Source organism: Oncorhynchus kisutch, linkage group LG10 (assembly GCF_002021735.2).
Source record: "Oncorhynchus kisutch isolate 150728-3 linkage group LG10, Okis_V2, whole genome shotgun sequence".
NCBI classification, from domain to species: Eukaryota; Metazoa; Chordata; class Actinopteri; order Salmoniformes; family Salmonidae; genus Oncorhynchus; species Oncorhynchus kisutch.
In genome coordinates this window covers 33,288,835-33,308,182 of record NC_034183.2, presented here as the reverse complement: position 1 = coordinate 33,308,182, position 19,348 = coordinate 33,288,835, and the positions used below count along the sequence as shown (strand labels likewise).

The 19,348-nt window shown below is 43.1% G+C and overlaps 1 protein-coding gene across 1 annotated transcript; it reads right to left on the bottom strand.

Moving 5' to 3' along the window:
* Positions 1–11,256: 11,256 nt before the first annotated feature.
* On the bottom strand, positions 11,257–14,807 carry LOC109898067 (protein Dr1-like). The gene is made up of 3 exons (XM_020492840.2): positions 13,977–14,807; positions 13,544–13,707; positions 11,257–13,071 (listed from the first exon to the last, which is right to left on the bottom strand). The coding sequence occupies exons 1-3, from the start codon at positions 14,194–14,196 to the stop codon at positions 12,925–12,927; spliced, it is 531 nt and encodes a 176-aa protein (XP_020348429.1). The 5' UTR covers positions 14,197–14,807; the 3' UTR covers positions 11,257–12,924.
* Positions 14,808–19,348: the final 4,541 nt, after the last annotated feature.

Here is a 19,348-nt window from a genome sequence, read left to right as displayed (position 1 = left end):
CCAAAGCTCTGTTATAGATCCCTTTATATAATCTGATCGTAATTTTTTCAATATCTTAAGGAGAGTGGAAGAGATGAATGAAGGGAGAGAGAAGAGGGGGGATAAAGAGGAGGTAGAGAGAAAGATAGAGGGAAGCAGAGAGAGGGAGGGAGGGAGAGCGAGCGAAGATGGGGATTAGAGAAGAGAGAGAGAGACATGTCTGTGAGTCTCATATTGACTGCAATATATTGACATAAGCTTCAATAGACTGACGCTCATCTTTTCTTATTGGCACCGCAAAGCTTGCTGGGAGCATGGCCAGTTCACATAAGCATTGGTTGATGCTTAACATGTTGCAAAAACATGACAGGATGACGTTTTGAGGCGGATAATTGGCAGAGGTCCTGGATTATGTTAGTTAGTGAAGAGGTGGGGCAGCTAACGCACAAGCACACAGACATACCACACAAGCACAGACACACAGCAGGAGTCTATAAAATACCCCAATCACATCAAAGCAGTCACAGCAGCAGCAACAAGACTCTCTCGTACTGTCTGAAGGTGACCTAGCCAATGTCAGTTACAGTACAGCCATTTGCCTGCATTCACAACACGCAGTGCATTAAGAACACACCATAGACAGTCCTGAATAACCAGGGTTTACCTGCACTAAGCAAGAACCAAGTTGTCTGCGTGCCTCTACAGGGTCGTGACAAGGAAATCCAACAAGGAAATCCAACAAGGAAGTGCTGAGGCTGCACTGTTCTGTTTCAGAAGCTCCACCACTTCAGTGTGCAGACCACAGATCAACACACACCTTTGCATCCAGTCAACAGTGTGGCCCTAACACTTGTTTGTTTTCGTTTTTGAGAACTGAAGAAAAAAGACAAATGTGTTTGTTTTCAAACACGATTGTGTGTACAAGTAATTAATCCTTTAAAAAGGGTGAAGCTGTGAACAGAATCGTGTGCTGCTATTGACGCAGTCTGACCTGTCACTATTGGGCTGGATCGGTTTGGGCATACAAAAAAAGAGGCAATGTTTAGAATTATAATGAAAAACTCATTCATTGACTCAGACACAACAGAATGACACTCCAACAACAGTACCAGATTCCATAGAGATTTGGCAACCACAAGCATGACCGCCCAGCGTCATACTGATGTCTGCTTCTAAAAATAACTTCCCCCCCATCACCCCCTCTCCTCCCATCACCCCCTCTTCACCACTCACACCCCTCCCAGTGGACTAGCCTCTTTAAAAAACATGAATTCACAGGAGCAGAAAGCAATTTTCAGCTGGTTTCCACTAGGGAGCCCAACATATGGCAAACTATGGTTCAGGGTCCCACTCTCCCACAGTACACTGCTTACTCAGTAAAGCTCTGGTAGTGGAGGAAAACATGTCCTTTGTCTAATCTCTTAAAATAATACACCAACAAGAACATGCCAAGTCAGTCTCCTTCTGCTTCTCCTCTCTGCTTCTCCTCTCTGCTCCTCCTCCCCTTCTACATCCCTCCCCTCCTCTCCCCCACATTACCCTCAACAGTCATTTCAGTGTGTGGTCCTTTTTGCAAATCTATGGTCTCATTAAACTAAAGGGCGATTCCATGCTAGCTTAGCCCCAAAATATTTCACATGCTCTTTACATTTGTATTAGAAACCATTTGAGAAAATCATGATGAAAAGGGGCCATTTTAGCCTCCTGTAAGAACCTAATATCTCTGAAATGTACATGATAAAGACAACATCTGGGTGCAGTGGGCTGCTTTAATCGATGTCCACGTCATTGACGCCAGGGGAGCAGTTGTTTTGGGGGGGTTAACTGCCTTGCTCAAGGGCAGAACTGCAGATTTTTCTACCTTGCTCCCTCTGAGATTCGAACCAGCGACCTTTCGGTTACTAGACTAATGCTCTTAACCACTAATTCTGATACATTTTATGAGCAGTACTAACAGAGTGAATGGAAAAATGGATTCAACTGGAACTCCCTTTGCTGGTGATTTGCTGAATCTGCAATCATAAATGAGGGCTGTGATTGGTTATTGACCTATAATGTCAGAGCACACTATAGTGAGTATAATGGCACCAAGATGTCTGTATCAGATACGGTTCAAAGATTATAGGCTCTTACAGGAAACATGTATTGGTCTAAAAACAGCTTAAAAATGGCCACTCATCATGAATTTCTCAAAAGTAATTTCTTACAAATGTAAAAATCATGTCAAACATCCTCACTCCCAATTAATTTCTATGTTAGATTTGCAAGAACAATTTCAGATACCAAAAATATGGAATCGCCCTAAAGGTCACGCCTCCGCTTTTCATTCTACTTGACGTTCATCCTCTTGCATTGATCCAAGAAACACACCAAGAGGGAGGGAGCAACACAAAACACTATTGCTGACTAACTACAGTGTGTGTGTTCCTGCTGTTGGTGTGAATTAATGGAAGACGCCCTGGTAACCCAATGACACAGATGAGGAGAGACATGGAGGGTTTTAATTCCATCTACGCTGCTCAGTTGTCCAGGCAACGCTCTCTATGACGTCACCATTCCGTCCCATTCCGGATGAAAGAACTGTGCTCCAGAGCCCTCGGGTGGGAAAAGGTGAGATTGTCCCTTTTAACGCTGTCATGGTTGCTTCCTGCAGCAAGCTGCTTGTCATTCCTCTACGATACAGCAGGTTAGTTGTAAATGACTATTGTAGCTGGAAACGGCTGTTTTTTAATGGAATATCTACATAGGCGTACAGAGACCCATTATCAGCAACCATCACTCCTGTGTTCCAATGGCACGTTGTGTTAGCAAATCAAAGTTTATCATTTTAAAAGGCTAATTGATCATTAGAAAACCCTTTTGCAATTATGTTACCACAGTTGAAAACTAATCTTCTGATTAAAGAAGCAATAAAACTGTCCTTCTTTAGACTAGTTGAGTATCTGGAGCATCAGAATTTGTGGGTTCGATTACAGGCTCAAAATGGCCAGAAACAAAGAACTTTCTTCTGAAACTCGTCAGTCTATTCTTGTTCTGAGAAATGAAGGCTATTCGAAGTGATAAATTGCCAAGAAACTGAAGATCTCATACAACACTGTGTACTACTCCCTTCACAGAACAGCGCAAACTGGCTCTAATCAGAATAGAAAGGAGTGGGAGGCCCTGGTGCAAAACTGAGCAAGAGGACAAGTACATTAGAGTGTCCAGTTTGAGAAACAGGGTAGCCTAGTGGTTAGAGTGTTGGACTAGTAATCGGAAGGTTGCAAGTTCAAACCCCCGAGCTGACAAGGTACAAATCTGTCCTTCTGCCCCTGAACTGGCAGTTAACCCACTGTTCCTAGGCCGTCATTGAAAATAAGAATTTGTTCTTAAGTGACTTGCCTAGTTAAATAAAAGGTAAAAAAAAGAATAATAATAAGTCCTCAACTGGCAGCTTCATTAAATAGTACCCGCAAAAGACCAGTCTCAACGTCAACAGTGAAGAGGTGACTACGGGATGCTGGCCTTCTAGGCAGAGTAGCAAAGAAAAAGCCATATCTCAGACTGGCCAACATAAATAAAAGATTAAGATGGGCAAAAGAACACAGACACTGGACAGAGGAACTCTGCCTAGAAGGCCAGCATCCTGGAGTCACCTCTTCACTGTTCTGGATGCCTTGTAAGGATCTGACGACGAGTGGGTAATCAGATCACATCAGATGGTGCATGAAGTCGCAAGGTTTTTCCTCGCCTGAGGTAGAGTATCTCATGATAAGCTGTAGACCACACTATTTACCAAGATAAAGTTTCATCTATATTCTTTGTAGCTGTCTATTTACCACCACAAACCGATGCTGGCACTAATACCGCACTCAATGAGCTGTATACGGCCATAAGCAAACAGGAAAACACTCATCCAGAGGCAGCGCTCCTAGTGGCCAGAGACTTTGATGCAGGAAAACTTAAATATGTTTTATCTCATTTCTACCAGCATGTTAAATGTGCAACCAGGAGGGGGGGGGGGCCCTCTAGACCACCTTTACTCCACACACAGAGACGCGTACAAAGCTCTTCCTCGCCCTCCATTTGGCAAATCTGACCATAATTCTATCCTCCTGATTCCTGCTTACAATCAAAAACTAAAGCAAGAAGCACAAGTGACTTGGTCAATAAAAACAGTGGTCAGATGAAGCAGATGCTAAGCTACAGGATGGTTTTAGTAGCACAGACTGGATCATGTTCCGAGATTCTTCTGATGGCAATGAGGAGTACACCACATCAGTCACTGGCTTCGTCAATAAGTGCATTGATGACGTTGTCCACACAGTTACTGTACGTACATACCCAACCAGAAGCCATGGATTACAGGCAACATCAGCACTGAGCTAAAGGGTAGAGCTGCCGCTTACATGGAGTGGGACTCTGCCCTCTGAACCATCAAACAGGCAAAGCGCCAATACAGAACTACGACTGAATCGTACAACATCGGCTCCGATGCTCGTGTATGTGGCGGGGCTTGCAAACTATTACAGACTACAAAGAGAAGCACAACCACGAGCTGCCCAGTGACACAAGCCTACCAGACAAGCTAAATGACTTCTATGCTCGCTTAGAGAAAAGTAACACTGAAACATGCATGAGAGCATCAGCTGTTCCGGGCGACTGTGTGATCACGCTCTATGTAGCCAATGTGAGTAAGACCTTTAAACAGGTCAACATTCACAAGGCAGACTGATTACCAGGACGTGTACTCTGAGCATGCATTGACCAACTGGCTCATCACGAAGCTAAAGGCCCTCGGACTAAACACCTTCCTCTGCAACTGGATCCTGGACTTCCTGAAGGGCTGCCTCCAGGTGGTAAGGGTAGGTAACAACACATCCACCACACTGATCCTCAACACGGGGGCCCCTCAGGGGTGCGACAGCCTATAGGGAGGAGGTCAGACACCTAGCCGTGAGGTGCCAGGACAACAACCTCTCCCTCAACGTGATCAAGACAAATGAGATGATTGTGGACTACAGGAAAAGGAGGAACGAGCATGCCCCCATTCTCATCGACGGGGCTGTAGTGGAGCAGGTTGAGAGCTTTAAGTTCCTTAGTGTTCACATCACCAACAAACTAACATGGTCCAATCACACTAAGAAAGTTGTGAAAAGGGCACGACAAAACCTATTCCCCCTCAGGAGACTGAAAAGGTTCTACAGTTGCACCACTGCCTGGTATGGCAAATGCTTGGCCTCTGACCACAAGGCACTACAGACAGTGGGGTAGTGCGTACGGCCCAGTACATCACTGGGGCCAAGCTTTCTGCCATCCAGGACCTCTATACCAGGCGGTGTCAGAGGAAGGCCCTACAAATTGTCAAACACTCCAGCCACCCTCGTGATAGACTGTTCTCTCTGCTACCGCACGGCAAGCAGTACCAGAGCGCCATGTCTAGGTCCAAAAGGCTTCTTAACAGCTTCTACCCTCAAGCCATAAGACTCCTTAACAGGTAATCAAAGGGCTACCCAGACCCCTCTTTTAGGCTGCTGCTACTCTATACCGGTACCCCCTGTATATAGCTATTCTTATTTTACTGGTGTTTAATTATTTGTTACTTTTATTTTCATTTTTTTACAGTGTAGTTTCAAGAAGAAAAGCGTTAAAGGGCTTGTAAGTAAGCATTTCACTGTTGTATTCGGCACGTGACAAATACAATTCGATTTGATTTTAAGCACTTGAGACTTACCAGAAAGACTCACAGCTGTAATCAGTGTGAAAGGTGCTTCTACAAAGTGACTCTATCTATATTTCATTTTCAATACATTTACAAAAACGCGTTTTCACTTTGCCATAATGGGGTATTGTGTGTAGATGGATGAGAAAAAAAAACATATTTAATCCATTTTGAATTCAGGCTGTAACACAACAACATGTGGAATAAGTCAGGGGACCCAAATTGGTGTTAATTCAGTTTTACAGTTAAGCATCATATGACAGCTTTGTATCACCTACAGATGTAACATTATGGAGTCTCAAAGGAGGCCTGGGTAAGGCCAAAATGTCACAAATATACCGACTTCAATTCATTATTTCTCAATTATGCTTGAAGATAGAAAAGTGAAATATATGTCAACAATCCTTCCTCCAAAAGGAACTGTATGTTGATAACATTTCGTGAAAATACAAAAAGAATATTATGGTCCTGTTTTGTTCTAGTTTATTGAGGAATCACCCGTAAGGTAGAGAGAGATGGGCAATACATTGATTTTGATCAAAGAGTACCATTAGTAACGTTAGTATTCAACACAGGTTTTGAAGTATAGCTATAAATTCCTCAATAAAAGTCAGCATTCAGGATAACATCAACTATTTTCTTTACCAAATGGCAAAAACTTTGGCAAATTACAATGCAATTAAAGACATTTATACTTTAGTGTAAAACGAACACATTTACAAAATGCAATGTTGTTACTGGAGTAAACCAGTGATGCTACACATTTGCTTACACCCATATGAATAACAAACTGACCATGGCAAGACTGACAACGGCATCATGCGAAAGTGAGAGAAACCCTAGTCCTGTGTAGCACAAAGATAAGTATCCTAATCCTACACATCCATACCGACTATATTCCGTGGAAGTTCAGTTACATGTGCTGTAGTCGCCTATAACATTAGAATAGTTTATTCTCACCAATCTGGTTGACACCTCGATAGCTCTACACTCACCTGTGTTATGGACTCGGTTCCAAGCGCAAAGTGGAACGGGTCTAGGGCTGTAAATAGTCAAAAATCAGTTCATTGCCTTCTTGGAATCGATAAAGTATGTTGAAGTCAGTGAAAATCGCGTCGTGTAGACTTTCTTGTGTAAAAAGTAATTCATTATTTTTCAATCAACATAAACCTACCGTTATGACCAACTCCGTCGCCTTTGCGCCTACCGCGATTTCGCTAAATTGCGCAGCTGGATGACAGACGGGGAACGACCTTCTCTCTGAATACATGGAATCGTGGGAACGCTGACTGAAGTTGGGACATTTCTTCCCATCCTCTCCTTCTCAATATGTAGAGCGCCCTCTGCCTGTGAGTCTGCCTGTGACTGTGAGTCTGCCTGCCTGCCTGCCTGTTGCTCAATCTCATAGCTAGGCCTACATTGTTCAGTCTGACACCTCATTATTTAAGAAAATATGTTGTAATATGTAGGACCCAAAGTGAGGGAGGGTTAATTGCTCTGGATTTTAAAACTTCTAATATAATATTTAAGATGAAATTGATACAAAACTATTTAATAAAAATGATTGCATTTGGAATATCATCCCTGTAATATTCCAACAGATTGGTGGTCTAGAATTCTTACTCAAATGCAACTTTGATATGGGTAAAATCCCTATTAAGCTTGCAAACTTTCATAAACAGGTACTTCTAACTTGGAACCTCATGTACAAAGACAATTTTTCCCCACATAGGTATACAATCTGGAATAATAAAGACATAAAATACAAAAACAAGTCTTTATTTTTCCAGAACTGGTTTGACGGCAACATTATTTGGGTTAAACAATTATTGAATAATGATTGACAACTATATGGTTATCCAGAATTTATGAGGACACACAATGTTTCATTCACTCCTGAGGAGTATCAAATTGTTGTTAGAGCTGTCCCTAAAGGTGCTATTCTTCTTTTAGGAGAATATAACAATGCTCCAAGAGCAGCTGTTGAGGATTTTGTAGCCTCAATACAATTCGAAGTAATTGACATTTTAAACTATAATAACATATATCTAAGGAAACTATGTCAATATGTTACTATTCCCTCTGCTAAAATGTACTGGAATGCAGCCCTGGGACAAGTGACTGGAATGCAGCCCTTGGACAAGTGCCCTGGAAGGCAGCCCTGGGACAAGTGACCTGGAATGCAGCCCTGGGACAAGTGCCCTGGAAGGCAGCCCTGGGACAAGTGAACTGGAATGCAGCCCTGGGACAAGTGCCCTGGAAGGCAGCCCTGGGACAAGTGAACTGGAATGCAGCCCTGGGACAAGTGCCCTGGAAGGCAGCCCTGGGACAAGTGAACTGGAATGCAGCCCTGGGACAAGTGAACTGGAAAGCAGCCCTGGGACAAGTGAACTGGAATGAAGCCCTGGGACAAGTGAACTGGAATGCAGCCCTGGGACAAGTGCCCTGGAAGGCAGCCCTGGGACAAGTGCCCTGGAAGGCAGCCCTGGGACAAGTTCCCTGGAAGGCAGCCCTGGGACAAGTGACCTAGAAGGCAGCCCTGGGACAAGTGCCCTGGAAGGCAGCCCTGGGACAAGTGAACTTGAACAAAGTTTTGTTGTTGTCTGGTAAATATTGTTTATCTAATAAGGTGAAATAAGTATCAAACAAACTCTTTCATAGAATCTACCCTGTAAAGACCTTTATTATACACAGATTTAAAATAGCTGTTGATAACAAATGTGTATTTTGTGGTTGTGATCCAGAAACTCTTGACCATTTATTTTGAGACTGTTCTCATGTAAGAAGATTTTGGAGTGAGTTAGAAGATTTTATTTGAAAAGAAACAAATGAAATGGACCATGATTTAACTCTCATTGTTAATTTGTTTATCTTTCATGGAAGATTCTTTATCCATAAAATGAAGTGGGCAGAGAACAAACCCCTCTTCACATTATTTAAGATCAAATGTAAATATTATTTTGAAATGATTAGTAAATGTAAAAACAAAAAAGCAATATGCACCAAAGAAGTATTTAACAAATTGAATATGAATGCTGATATGTAATACCCTGTCTGTTAGGTTTATGTACTCTTGTTTGTATATTTCTGTTTTTTTATGTGTATTTGTTTTGTATTTGTTGTGTTCATAATTCAAAACAAATAAATAAAAAGCTCTTTGCTGTGTAGTCACGTGAGCCAGGCTGTACCGATGCTTGAATGAAATGTAGGCAATCTATTAAAATACTTATCAAGTTCAAGTTTATTTGCACCCACATACTGTAACAGTCAATACCAAACAGGAATGCATGAGCATGACAAATCGCATATCATAAATTTGACAATGCACATTTATATAACGATAAGGTAAAATATCATATATCATTGGCAAAGTTAATAAATTGACAAACCATGATATGCATGTCATAGCGTTTTACTACATGTAATGACGATAATGCTCCCAACATCAAGTCGTAGGCAGAGTGCGAGTTTGTATAATATGTGTATATACAAAGGGGTACAAAATTATTGGCACCCTTGATAAAGATGAACAATAATGACTGTCTACATAAAATAAATAATGCAAATACTGATCTATATTGTACGTTCAAAGAAGTTAGGAAATTATATTATACTTATACAATTTCTCAGAGAAAGAGATTTAGTTTAGCAAGTAATAATAGTGTTTCTCAAAAAGGTAGGTCCAAAATTATTGACACCCCTAAATGACACAATACATTACTTACCATTAATTTCTATTTGGCACAAAATAATCTGAAACACAACCAAAACGAACGGCACATTCAACAAATCTGATCTAACAAAGTGGATATTTGTCAAATCCGTAATGATGTATGTATTGTAATAGGTCCACAATGGTTGGTTACTTAAGTCTACATTTACATTTTGGTCATTTAGCACAGGGCTGCAAACTTTTTCACTCGGGCCCCCCTTCCAGCATTGGGGAACATCACGCGGCATCCCTGCTCGCGCACCACGTCTATTTCTATGGGCACAAGCATTGTTCATGACACAAACCGTTCACACCCCTCTTGTTGGTGGAAATAATTTTGCAGGAATAAAGTTTATTTCCTGCAATCCCCCCCCCCCCCCCCCCCCATAAAAAAATCAAGTATTTCTATGCAATTTTCCATGTCTAATGTGTATTCGTGTAATATTTGAGTGACAAAAGAATGTCAACAATATCTATGGGCTAAAAAAAACGCTATAAAAATATGCTAGTTAATCTGGACATTTCTGACAAGTTATAAATAGATCTGTAAGGTATGCAATAACTAACATGACAAGAGAAACTGATGATGCACTACCCAATTTCAAAATTGCAACTTGCACATTTTATTATAAACATTTTCAAGAGCAAGTTTAAAGCTGGACTGAGTTACTTTAATATATATATATATATATATACACAGCACATTCGGAAAGTATTGAGACCCCTTCCTTTTTCAACATTTTGTTACCTTATAGGAAAATGGATTAAAAAATCCTCATCAATCTACACACAATACCCCATAATGACAAAGCTAAAAACATTTTTTTGACATTTTTGCAAATGTATTAAAAATAAAAAACTGAAATACCTTATTTACGTAAGTATTCAGACCCTTTGCCTTGAGACTCAAAATTGAGCTAAAATGCATCCTGCTTCCTTTGATCATCCTTAAGATGTTTCTACAACTTGAGCGATCAGGACCTCTTACTCGGGCGAAGGTTCACCATCCAACAGGACACTGACCCTAAGCACAGACAAGACAACGCAGGAGTGCCTTCGGAACAAGCCTCTGAATGTCCTTGAGTGGCCCAGCCAGAGCCCGGACTTGAACCCGATCGAACATCTCTGGAGAGACCTGAAATAGTTGTGCAGAGACACTCCCCACCCAACCTGACAGAGCTTGACAGGATCTGCAAAGAATGTGTGTGCCAAGTTTGTAGTGTCAGACCCACGAATGCTCAAGGCTGTAATCGCTGCTAAAGGTGCTTAAACAAAGTACTGAGAAAAGGGTCTGAATACTTACGTAAAGTTGATCATTTAGAAGAAAAAAAATTATACATTTGCATACATTTCTAAAAAGCTGTCATTAAAAACTTTTTGCATTATTGGGTATTGTGTGAAGATTGATGAGGGAAAAATAATTGAATCCATTTTAGAATAAGGCTGTAATGTAACAACATTTGAAAAAAGTCAAGGGGTCTGAATACTTACCAAATGCACTGTATATATCAGTAGTTATCCAATAGGAAACACTCTTCAGTATCCGTTGTAAACTGGCGACCTCTCGCACACCAGTTTGGAAACCACTGATTTAGCAGACTCTTATGCAGAGCAACTTACAGTCAGTATATTACAGTTTTCCCATTTAGAATAATTTAGCCAGATGTGTGAACATTGGATTTACATTGCTTGGAATATGGTGGAAATGTATCATAACAGCATATTGTATGACTTGTTGGTCATAGTAAAAGAAAAGTACAGCTTTTGTCCATGAGGATGAGAAACTGAGGGGGCTAACATAGTATAGTTAACAAAAAATTAGGAAAGGACTGTAAATAACTCCACAAAAAATTAAGAGGAAGGATTGGTCTCTATAAAACATGTTAACTTTATTGCTTAAAGAATACAACTTTATAGAAGGCATGTGAATGTGTATCACACCTAGAGGTTACCAATCTTTACATTTTTAAACAATTCACCACACATTCACAATGCAACTTTTTCCTTCCACACTGGGGGGAAAAAAGGGGTACACCCCAAATGGCACCCTATTCCCTACATGGTGCACTACTTTTGACTAGAACTAAAGTATTCATCCACTAAAGGAAATAGGCTGCCATTTGGGATGCAAACAAAAACAGATTAAGCCAAGATAAAGCATTTTTACAAAGTGAAAGTTACCATCAGCATTGAGAACAGTAACCTGGGTGCACACTGCACCCAAGTCTCTTTGTTCTACACATGGAACATACACCTTGGCCTCATCTCATATGCTCAGGGTTGTTAAGTTGTGTCCCACATTGCACCCTATTCCATATATAGTGCACTATGACCAAGGCAAATTGGGTTCTGGTAAAAAAGTATTGCACTACATAGGAAAGAGGGTGCCATTTGGGATGCAGCCTATATATTTGGTTCTATGAGTCAAAAAATATTCTGAAATGAGTAGCTAATCAATTAGCAATACTGTAGGTGAACATAAGAAAAAAAAGCATCAACCTACTTTGATATCGACTGAGCTAAAATAAAACAAAAAGCATTTTCAAACCCAATTTTACAAATCAAATACATAGTCACAACCCCCCTAAGTGTTTCAGAAATATTTTGTGCATCCCAAATGGCACCCTATTCCCATTATAGTGCAATACTTGACCAGGGCCTATAGGGTTCTGGTCAAATGTAATGCACTATATAGGACATAGGGTGCTGTTTTAGACACATCCGTCCTGTTAAACAAACATACAAAGAAGGGGGTAAGGAACTATTTATGTCAAAACTACTACCAAAAAATGACCACAAACGGGTAGGAGGAATAAGTAAAGCCCACCTTTGGCAAAGAGTGAGGAGCTGTTCTCCTGAACCCCCCAAATAATCTAGTAGAAACAATCTAAAGGAGCAGTACCTGAACTGTACTAATGTTCTTTTCTCAACATAGCCAAAACCATGATACTTTTTTCCCAATACACTTTCTACCTTCAGCATGTTCCATTCTACCTTGCATCCAACAATAATCTCCAAATCACACAGCACATGACAATTCCATGACGGAGTTAACATTTGATTTGTGATTGGCAAAAATAAAATTTCAGCTGAGTGGAGGTAATGTGTGAAAATGCATCTTTATCCAAATAAGTGCATTTTCAGATACTACTGTCAAATTCAAAAAAAATATGTCTATCTATATAGCTTGAAACTGTCCATAACAACATGTACGCCTGATACCGGACTGGTGGGATTGCGCGCATTATGCCTCTACATAGCTCAGATCTCTACCAATGAGAGCGTTGGAAGAGAGAGGGCTGCTTGCTGACACTGTCCAAAGAAAAGGGATATGGCCTGGGTCGTGTTCAATAGGCACGAAACAGGGAGAAAACAGCCCGGAACAGGGTGGTAGCCTACTATCTGTAGTGATCCAATAAGAAACGCTTGCTTTCAGTATCCATTGCAAAATGTTTTGCCAAGGTGTGCCCTTATGAAGATGACCCTGCCTTCTTGTTGTTGCCCAAATTCCAGGCCCCAGGGGTCATCATCATCACATGTCATCCTCGTCATCCTCGTCCAGTGAGGAGCCAGCCTGCTGTCCAGCACTGGCAGATGCTGCAGCCAACTGGGCCTGCTGGGCAGCCTGCTGCATCTGGAGCCACTCCTGCTGGGCTAGCTCTGCTTGCTGTTGCCGTGCCTGGAACATAATAAACAGTTTAGTCAGGGTTAGTGATTCAGGTTGTGTGTAACACCACAACTCTATGCATATACTGTCCCCCACCAGAGATCGGGGTTCACTTCCCAGTCCAGGCTCTCATTTTTGTACCGTCTCTCCTGTAGAAACTGGTGTTGGGAATTGACATGTTCATGTATGAAGGGTATTAATCAAAGATGAGATCATCAGGCAATGTACACTTACCATGTGATCTGTGTGTGAAAGTGTAGAGTCAGACATGCAACAGGAAATGGTCTGACTCCTATTAGGTTATGCAACTTGAACCTCCTAACACAGGTTATCAGTCTTGATCTTATTACTGTGTCTTGATAGCCTGGACCCAGATTGTTTTGGGCTGACAGCTTAGTCCCAGATCGGTTTGTGCTTTTGCCAAATCTATTGTGGCATGACAGCACAAACAGAATAGCACTCAGACTACAAACTTGAACATTACCTTAGCAAAGAGTTCCTGTTGTTGTCTAAGGAGCTCTTCCTCTGGTATACCCAGGTTTTCCAGGCGAGAGCTGGCCTTTCTCCTCTTAAGTGCTACAGTTTTACATTCCTGCAAGACATCCTTCACCTCTGTGATGTACGACGCAAAACCCAGGCTTTCAAGTGCTGTGGAAAATTATGAATACAAGGTTAGGGGGGAAAAACTGAAAACTATCTTGTCACTTGATTATTGAGGACCTAATAGTACACAGCTAGCCTGGATCGAGATCTGATTGTTTTGAGCTGGTAAGACAGAACAAAATGTGGGACCAGAATAGTTGATTGCTAACAGACATCAACTTCAAAACACATGGCAAGAATGGGAAACACCCACACAGTACAATAATGCATTGAAATATGTTGGCACTGACTAGATAAAGACAATAATCACTAACCATTAATAACATGTTCAGGAGATATCGTCTTCTTTTCAGACTTGTTACATATTTCATTCGCCTCTGATGAAATTAGATGTATGAACTCTGTGCAACAGTTCACAACAAGTTCTCTCGCATCGTTGGCAACCCGTACGTTGGGCAAAGTTTCTTTGATCATTTTGTTGATAGCTGCCCTGGGAATGGTGAGGTCGTCATCGTTTCCCGACGAAGAAGCCATCGTATTCCAGACAACTAGCAAGCTTGTCAAGTTAACGTAGTACAAACGAAACTGGAAGAAAGCCTTGCGTTGATAGTAGGGTTTCGTAGCGGTCTTTGCGTTGAACAATGTCGTGAGTTAGAAGCTAACATTAACGTTAGCCGAACTCGGAGTAGTTGGTTTCGAAAAGTTATTAAACTAAACAACGTTTTCTATGTATAGTAAACTAGATAGTTACAAGACAAATGCCCATTGACACAGCACACCATAATGCTAATGCAGAGGCGTTGGATGTAACGGAAAAGTCAACGTAAATATGATGGCGAGGAGAAAACTAGCTATCGAGTTACGTTAGCTATGGTCCCTCTCGCAACGTCGTTAGCTAGCAACAACATTGCTTTGCAGCGGCTTTTGAGGACATAGCTACGCTAGCAAGCGTTTCGTTGGGATCATTTCGTAACGCAGTGCTGATCCCCCCAAAAATGTCAAACAAAATATTGTATGCGCTGAAAGATAATGGCTGTTCCTTTATCGCCCGAATTAAATACTTTAATTTATTTATTATCTTATGTCTGCTTCATCAGCACTGAAATGTCTCCGGAAACGACTCCACGCGAACAAAATCCATATCCGGTATATATATTTTTTCACAGTGCCTGTGCTGCCGACCAAAGGCACATGTCGCCGTCTACTGTATTGGAGGCGAAATAATACTGTCATAAAAATGTGGGCCAAGACTACAAGTAGACCTATAGCTACAATACTTGGATTTGCAAGATCATTTCGCTTTCCACATTAGACTGAAACAAGAGTTGCTGTGAACCTTTACCATATTAGTTTCATCACGTCACCATATTCCTATTTTGCGTTTGTTCAGACAAACAAAAAGTGGATATAATAATGCTTAGGTAGTTTTTAATATTGGATTATCCTTCAATACAACAGGGCCTTTGAATGCTAGTGCAATATAACCTCTGAATCATTATTGACTCAGTAGATAACATTGTTACATAATTGGATCTCCACACAATTTATCAGTGGATCCTTTTATTGTAGGCTCTGTCAATACAAAATTCCATTGACATTACCCAGTAAAAATAAAATCAAAAATTCAAAGGTAACTTTTCCGTCAGCATTTGAAGCTGTACATTTTCAACATAAACACTCTTCAAGACACAACCATTAAACTTTTATGTTGCTTTATAATTGATAATAAAAAAGGTAATTCATTTGATCACAAAATGTTGTGTTTGCCACTGTCATTTTTTGTTCTGCTTATGGAGCATAAAAGGGTGCATATAGTGAAGGCTTTAAAAGGCTTGAAGGGAGTATCATGTATATGGGATAGGGATATCATGTGGACGTGGAATTTTGTGGTCTATCTGTACTCTGCAAAGTAACATACAGTTCATGCAGAAAGTATGCAGACCCCATGACTTTTTCCACATTTTGTTACCTTACAGCCTTATTCTATAATTGATTACATGTTTTTTTTGTCCTCATCAATCTACACACAATACCCCATAATGACAAAGTGAAAACAGGTTGCAAATGTATAAAAAAATTGAAAACAGAAATACATGATTTACATAAATATTCAGACCATTTGCTATAAGACTCAAAATTGAGCTCAGGTGCATCCTGTTTCCATTGATCATCCTTTAGATGTCTCTACAACTTGATTGTAGTCCGTCTTTGATAAATGTAATTCATTGGTCATGATTTGGAAAGGCACACACCTGTCTATATAAGGTCCCACAGGTGACAACGCATGTCAGAGCAAAAACCAAGCCATGAGGTCGAAGGAATTGCCGTAGAAGGGCCTTGGTCAGGGAGGTGACCAAGAACCCGATGGTCACTCTGACAGAGCTCCAGAGTTTCTCTGTGGAGATGGGAGAACCTTTCAGAAGGACAGCAATCTCTGCAGCACTCCACCAATCAGGTCTTTATGGTAGAGTGGCCAGACTGTTTTATAACGGTGCCGGAGGAGATGGCTGCCGTTTTATGGTCCCCTAACCAATTGTGCGATTGTGTGTTTTTTGCATTATTGTAACTTATTTTGTACATAAGAGACAGTAGCAGAAACATTATAACTGAAAAGAGCTTCTAGATATCAGGACAGTGATTACTCACCCCCTAATGAAAGAATAATTTTTGTTTATTTTTGCCTTTTTTATTATTTACATACAGTATACACTACTGTTCAGAAGTTTGGGGTCACTTAGAAATGTCCTTGATTTTGAAGGAAAAACACATTTTCTGTCCATTAAAACAACATAAAATTGATCAGAAATACAGTGTATACATTGTTAATGTTGTAAATGACTATTGTAGTTGGAAATATGGAATATCTACATAGGTGACAGAGGCCCAGGGAACACTCAAATGGTGATAGACCCGTGGCAGAGCAGGGAAGGGTGTTGCGGGCGTATTCCACCCACACAAGCTGCTGGCTCCAGGTGGTGGGGTTGGCGGAGACCAGGCAGCGCAGAGTAGTCTCGAGGTCCTGGTTGGCTCGCTCCGACTGGCCATTGGACTGGGGGTGGAACCCAGAGGACAGGCTGGCCGACGACCCACTGAGGGTGCAGAACGCCTTCCAGAACCAGGACGAGGACTGAGGCCCCCAGTCGGAGACCATGTCCACGGGCAGTCCATGGATCCGGAAGACGTGCTGCACCATGAGCTGTCTCCTTGGCTGAGGGTAGTTTGGGGAGAGGAATGAATTGGGCGGCTTTGGAAAACCGGTCGACCACAGTCAGGATGGCAGTGTTGCCTTCAGACGGGGGGAGACCCGTGATGAAATCCAGGGATATGTCGGACCAGGGAAGGTGAGGTACAGGCAGTAGATGCAGAAGACCAGCCGGAGCTTGCCGAGGAGTCTTGTTCTGAGCACAGACCGTGCAGGCAGTGACAAACGCGCCGACATCCAGAATCACAGTAGGCCACCAATAGCGTTGTCGCACAAAGGCCAGGGTCCGACGGGAGCCCGGGTGGCAGGCAAGCCTGGAGGATTGGGCCCACTCCAGGACCGCAGAACGGACAGCGTCAGGCAAAAACGTCCAGTTATCTGTGCCCACCCCAGGGTTCAGCTGGGACCGCTGCGCCTCCCGGACCTGTTTCCCTATATCCCAGCTGAATGCCGTCACCAGGCACGAGGTGGGAAGGATGGTCTCGTGCACCGGGGTGGTAAGCGTGGGGCTATAGTGGCGAGACAGGGCATATTGCCAGCCGGTAAGAGAGGGAAAAGTTGGACCCGGGTAAACAGCAGGGCCCATCTCACTTGCCTGGAGTTGAGGCGCTTGGCGGCGCGGCGTTACTCCAGGTTATGGAGTGGTCGGTCCACGTAATGAACAGATGTTCTGCCCCTTCCAGCCAGAGCCTCCATTCCTCCAACGCCATCTTCACCGCGAGAAGCTCCCGATTCCCCACATCATAGTTCCTCTCCGTGGCGTTGAGGCGGAGGGAGAAGAAGGCACAGGGATGCAGCTTATGGTCCAGGGCAGAACGTTGGGACAGGACAGCCCCTACTACGACATCCGAAGCATCGGCCTCCACCACAAACTGACGGGAAGGGTCAGGATGAGCCAGGATAGGAGCAATGGCGAAGCAGTTTTTGAGGTCCCAGAATGCCCGGTCAGCGACAGAGGACCACGAGGTGATTGCAGACACGGGGGATGCCAGGGTGCTGTATCCACAGATAAAGCAGCGATAAAAGTTGGAAACGTTGCTGCTGCACTCTGGACGTAGGAGGAGGCAAATCCACCACCGCTCTCACCTTCCCGCAATCTATCTGGACACTCTCAGAAGAGATGATGTAACCCAGAAAGGGGATGGTGGAGCGATGGAACCCGCACTTCTCCGCTTTCACAAACATCTGATTCTCCAGAAGGCTTTGAAGTACCTGTCGGACGTGGAGCACGTGTTCTTGTGGGGGGCGGGAGAAGACGAGGATGTCATCAATGTAGACGAAAATGAACCGGTTCACATTTTGTGGAGAACATCATTTACCAGAGCCTGGACACAGCAGGGCAATTGGTGAGGCTAAAAGGCATGACCAGATACTCGTGGCCACTGGCCATGTTGAAGGCGGTCTTCCACTTGTCCCCCTCTCGTATCCACACCAGGTGGTAGGTGTTCCGTAGATCCAGCTTGAAAAACACAGTGGCCCCCTGGAGCGGCTCTAAGGCCGAGGAAATGACTGGTAGCAGGTAACGGTTCTTAACCGTAAGTGAGTCCCCGGTAGTCAATGCACGGGCACAAGGTCTTGTCCTTCTTCTCCACAAAGAAGAACCCTGCTCCAATCGGAGAGGAAGAGGGACGGATAAATCCAGTAGCTAGGGAGTCCCCAATGTAGTCCTCAATGTAGTCCCCCATAGCCTTGGTTTCAGGTCCCGACAGTGAGTACAGATGCTCCCGGGGCAGCGTGGTGCTAGGGAGAAGGTCAATCCCTCAGTCATAGAGGCGATGCAGCAGAAGAGAAGTGGCCCGGGACTTGCTGAACACCTCCAGGAGGTCCTGGTACTCCGCGGGAATGGTGGAGAGATCCGGAACCACCTCCGAGGCCCCAGGAAGACGTCCCGGGGCAGGTTGAGCCGACTTCAGACAATGGGTGTGGCAGAACGGACTCCAGCCCATGATGGCACCAGTAGACCAGTGTATGAGTGGGTTGCTTTGCTGGAGCCAGGAGAATCCCAAAACCACAGGGATCTGGGGGGACTTGATGAGCAGGAACTGAATGGTCTTGCTGTGATTCTCTGACATCTGTAGGTTGATGGGATGGGCTGAGTGGGGATGTTCAGCTCGGAAGCCAGTGTGGCGTCCAAAAAGCTCTCATCGGCCCCAGAGTCAATGAGGACCTGGAGAGATTTGGACAGCAAAATGACATGAAAAGGGGTGCAAGTAAGGGAAGCAGAAAAGTTCCCCATGTGGCCCACCAGAGTACTCGCTACTCGACCAAAAGTCCCTCAATACAGACAGCTCCTTGTGCTGCCGTTCCGCTGGCGACAGCCCAGCCCTACCTAGTTGCGTGCGCTCGAGAAACAGTGCCTCGGTCCTCCACAGTGACTCTTGATAAAGGTGGGGAAATCTCGGGTGCTCTCGGCCATGGGACTGCCGAGGACTTCTGGGATGACTCAGAAGCGAGGTGGAATCCCTGGACGTGTTAGTGAAATCG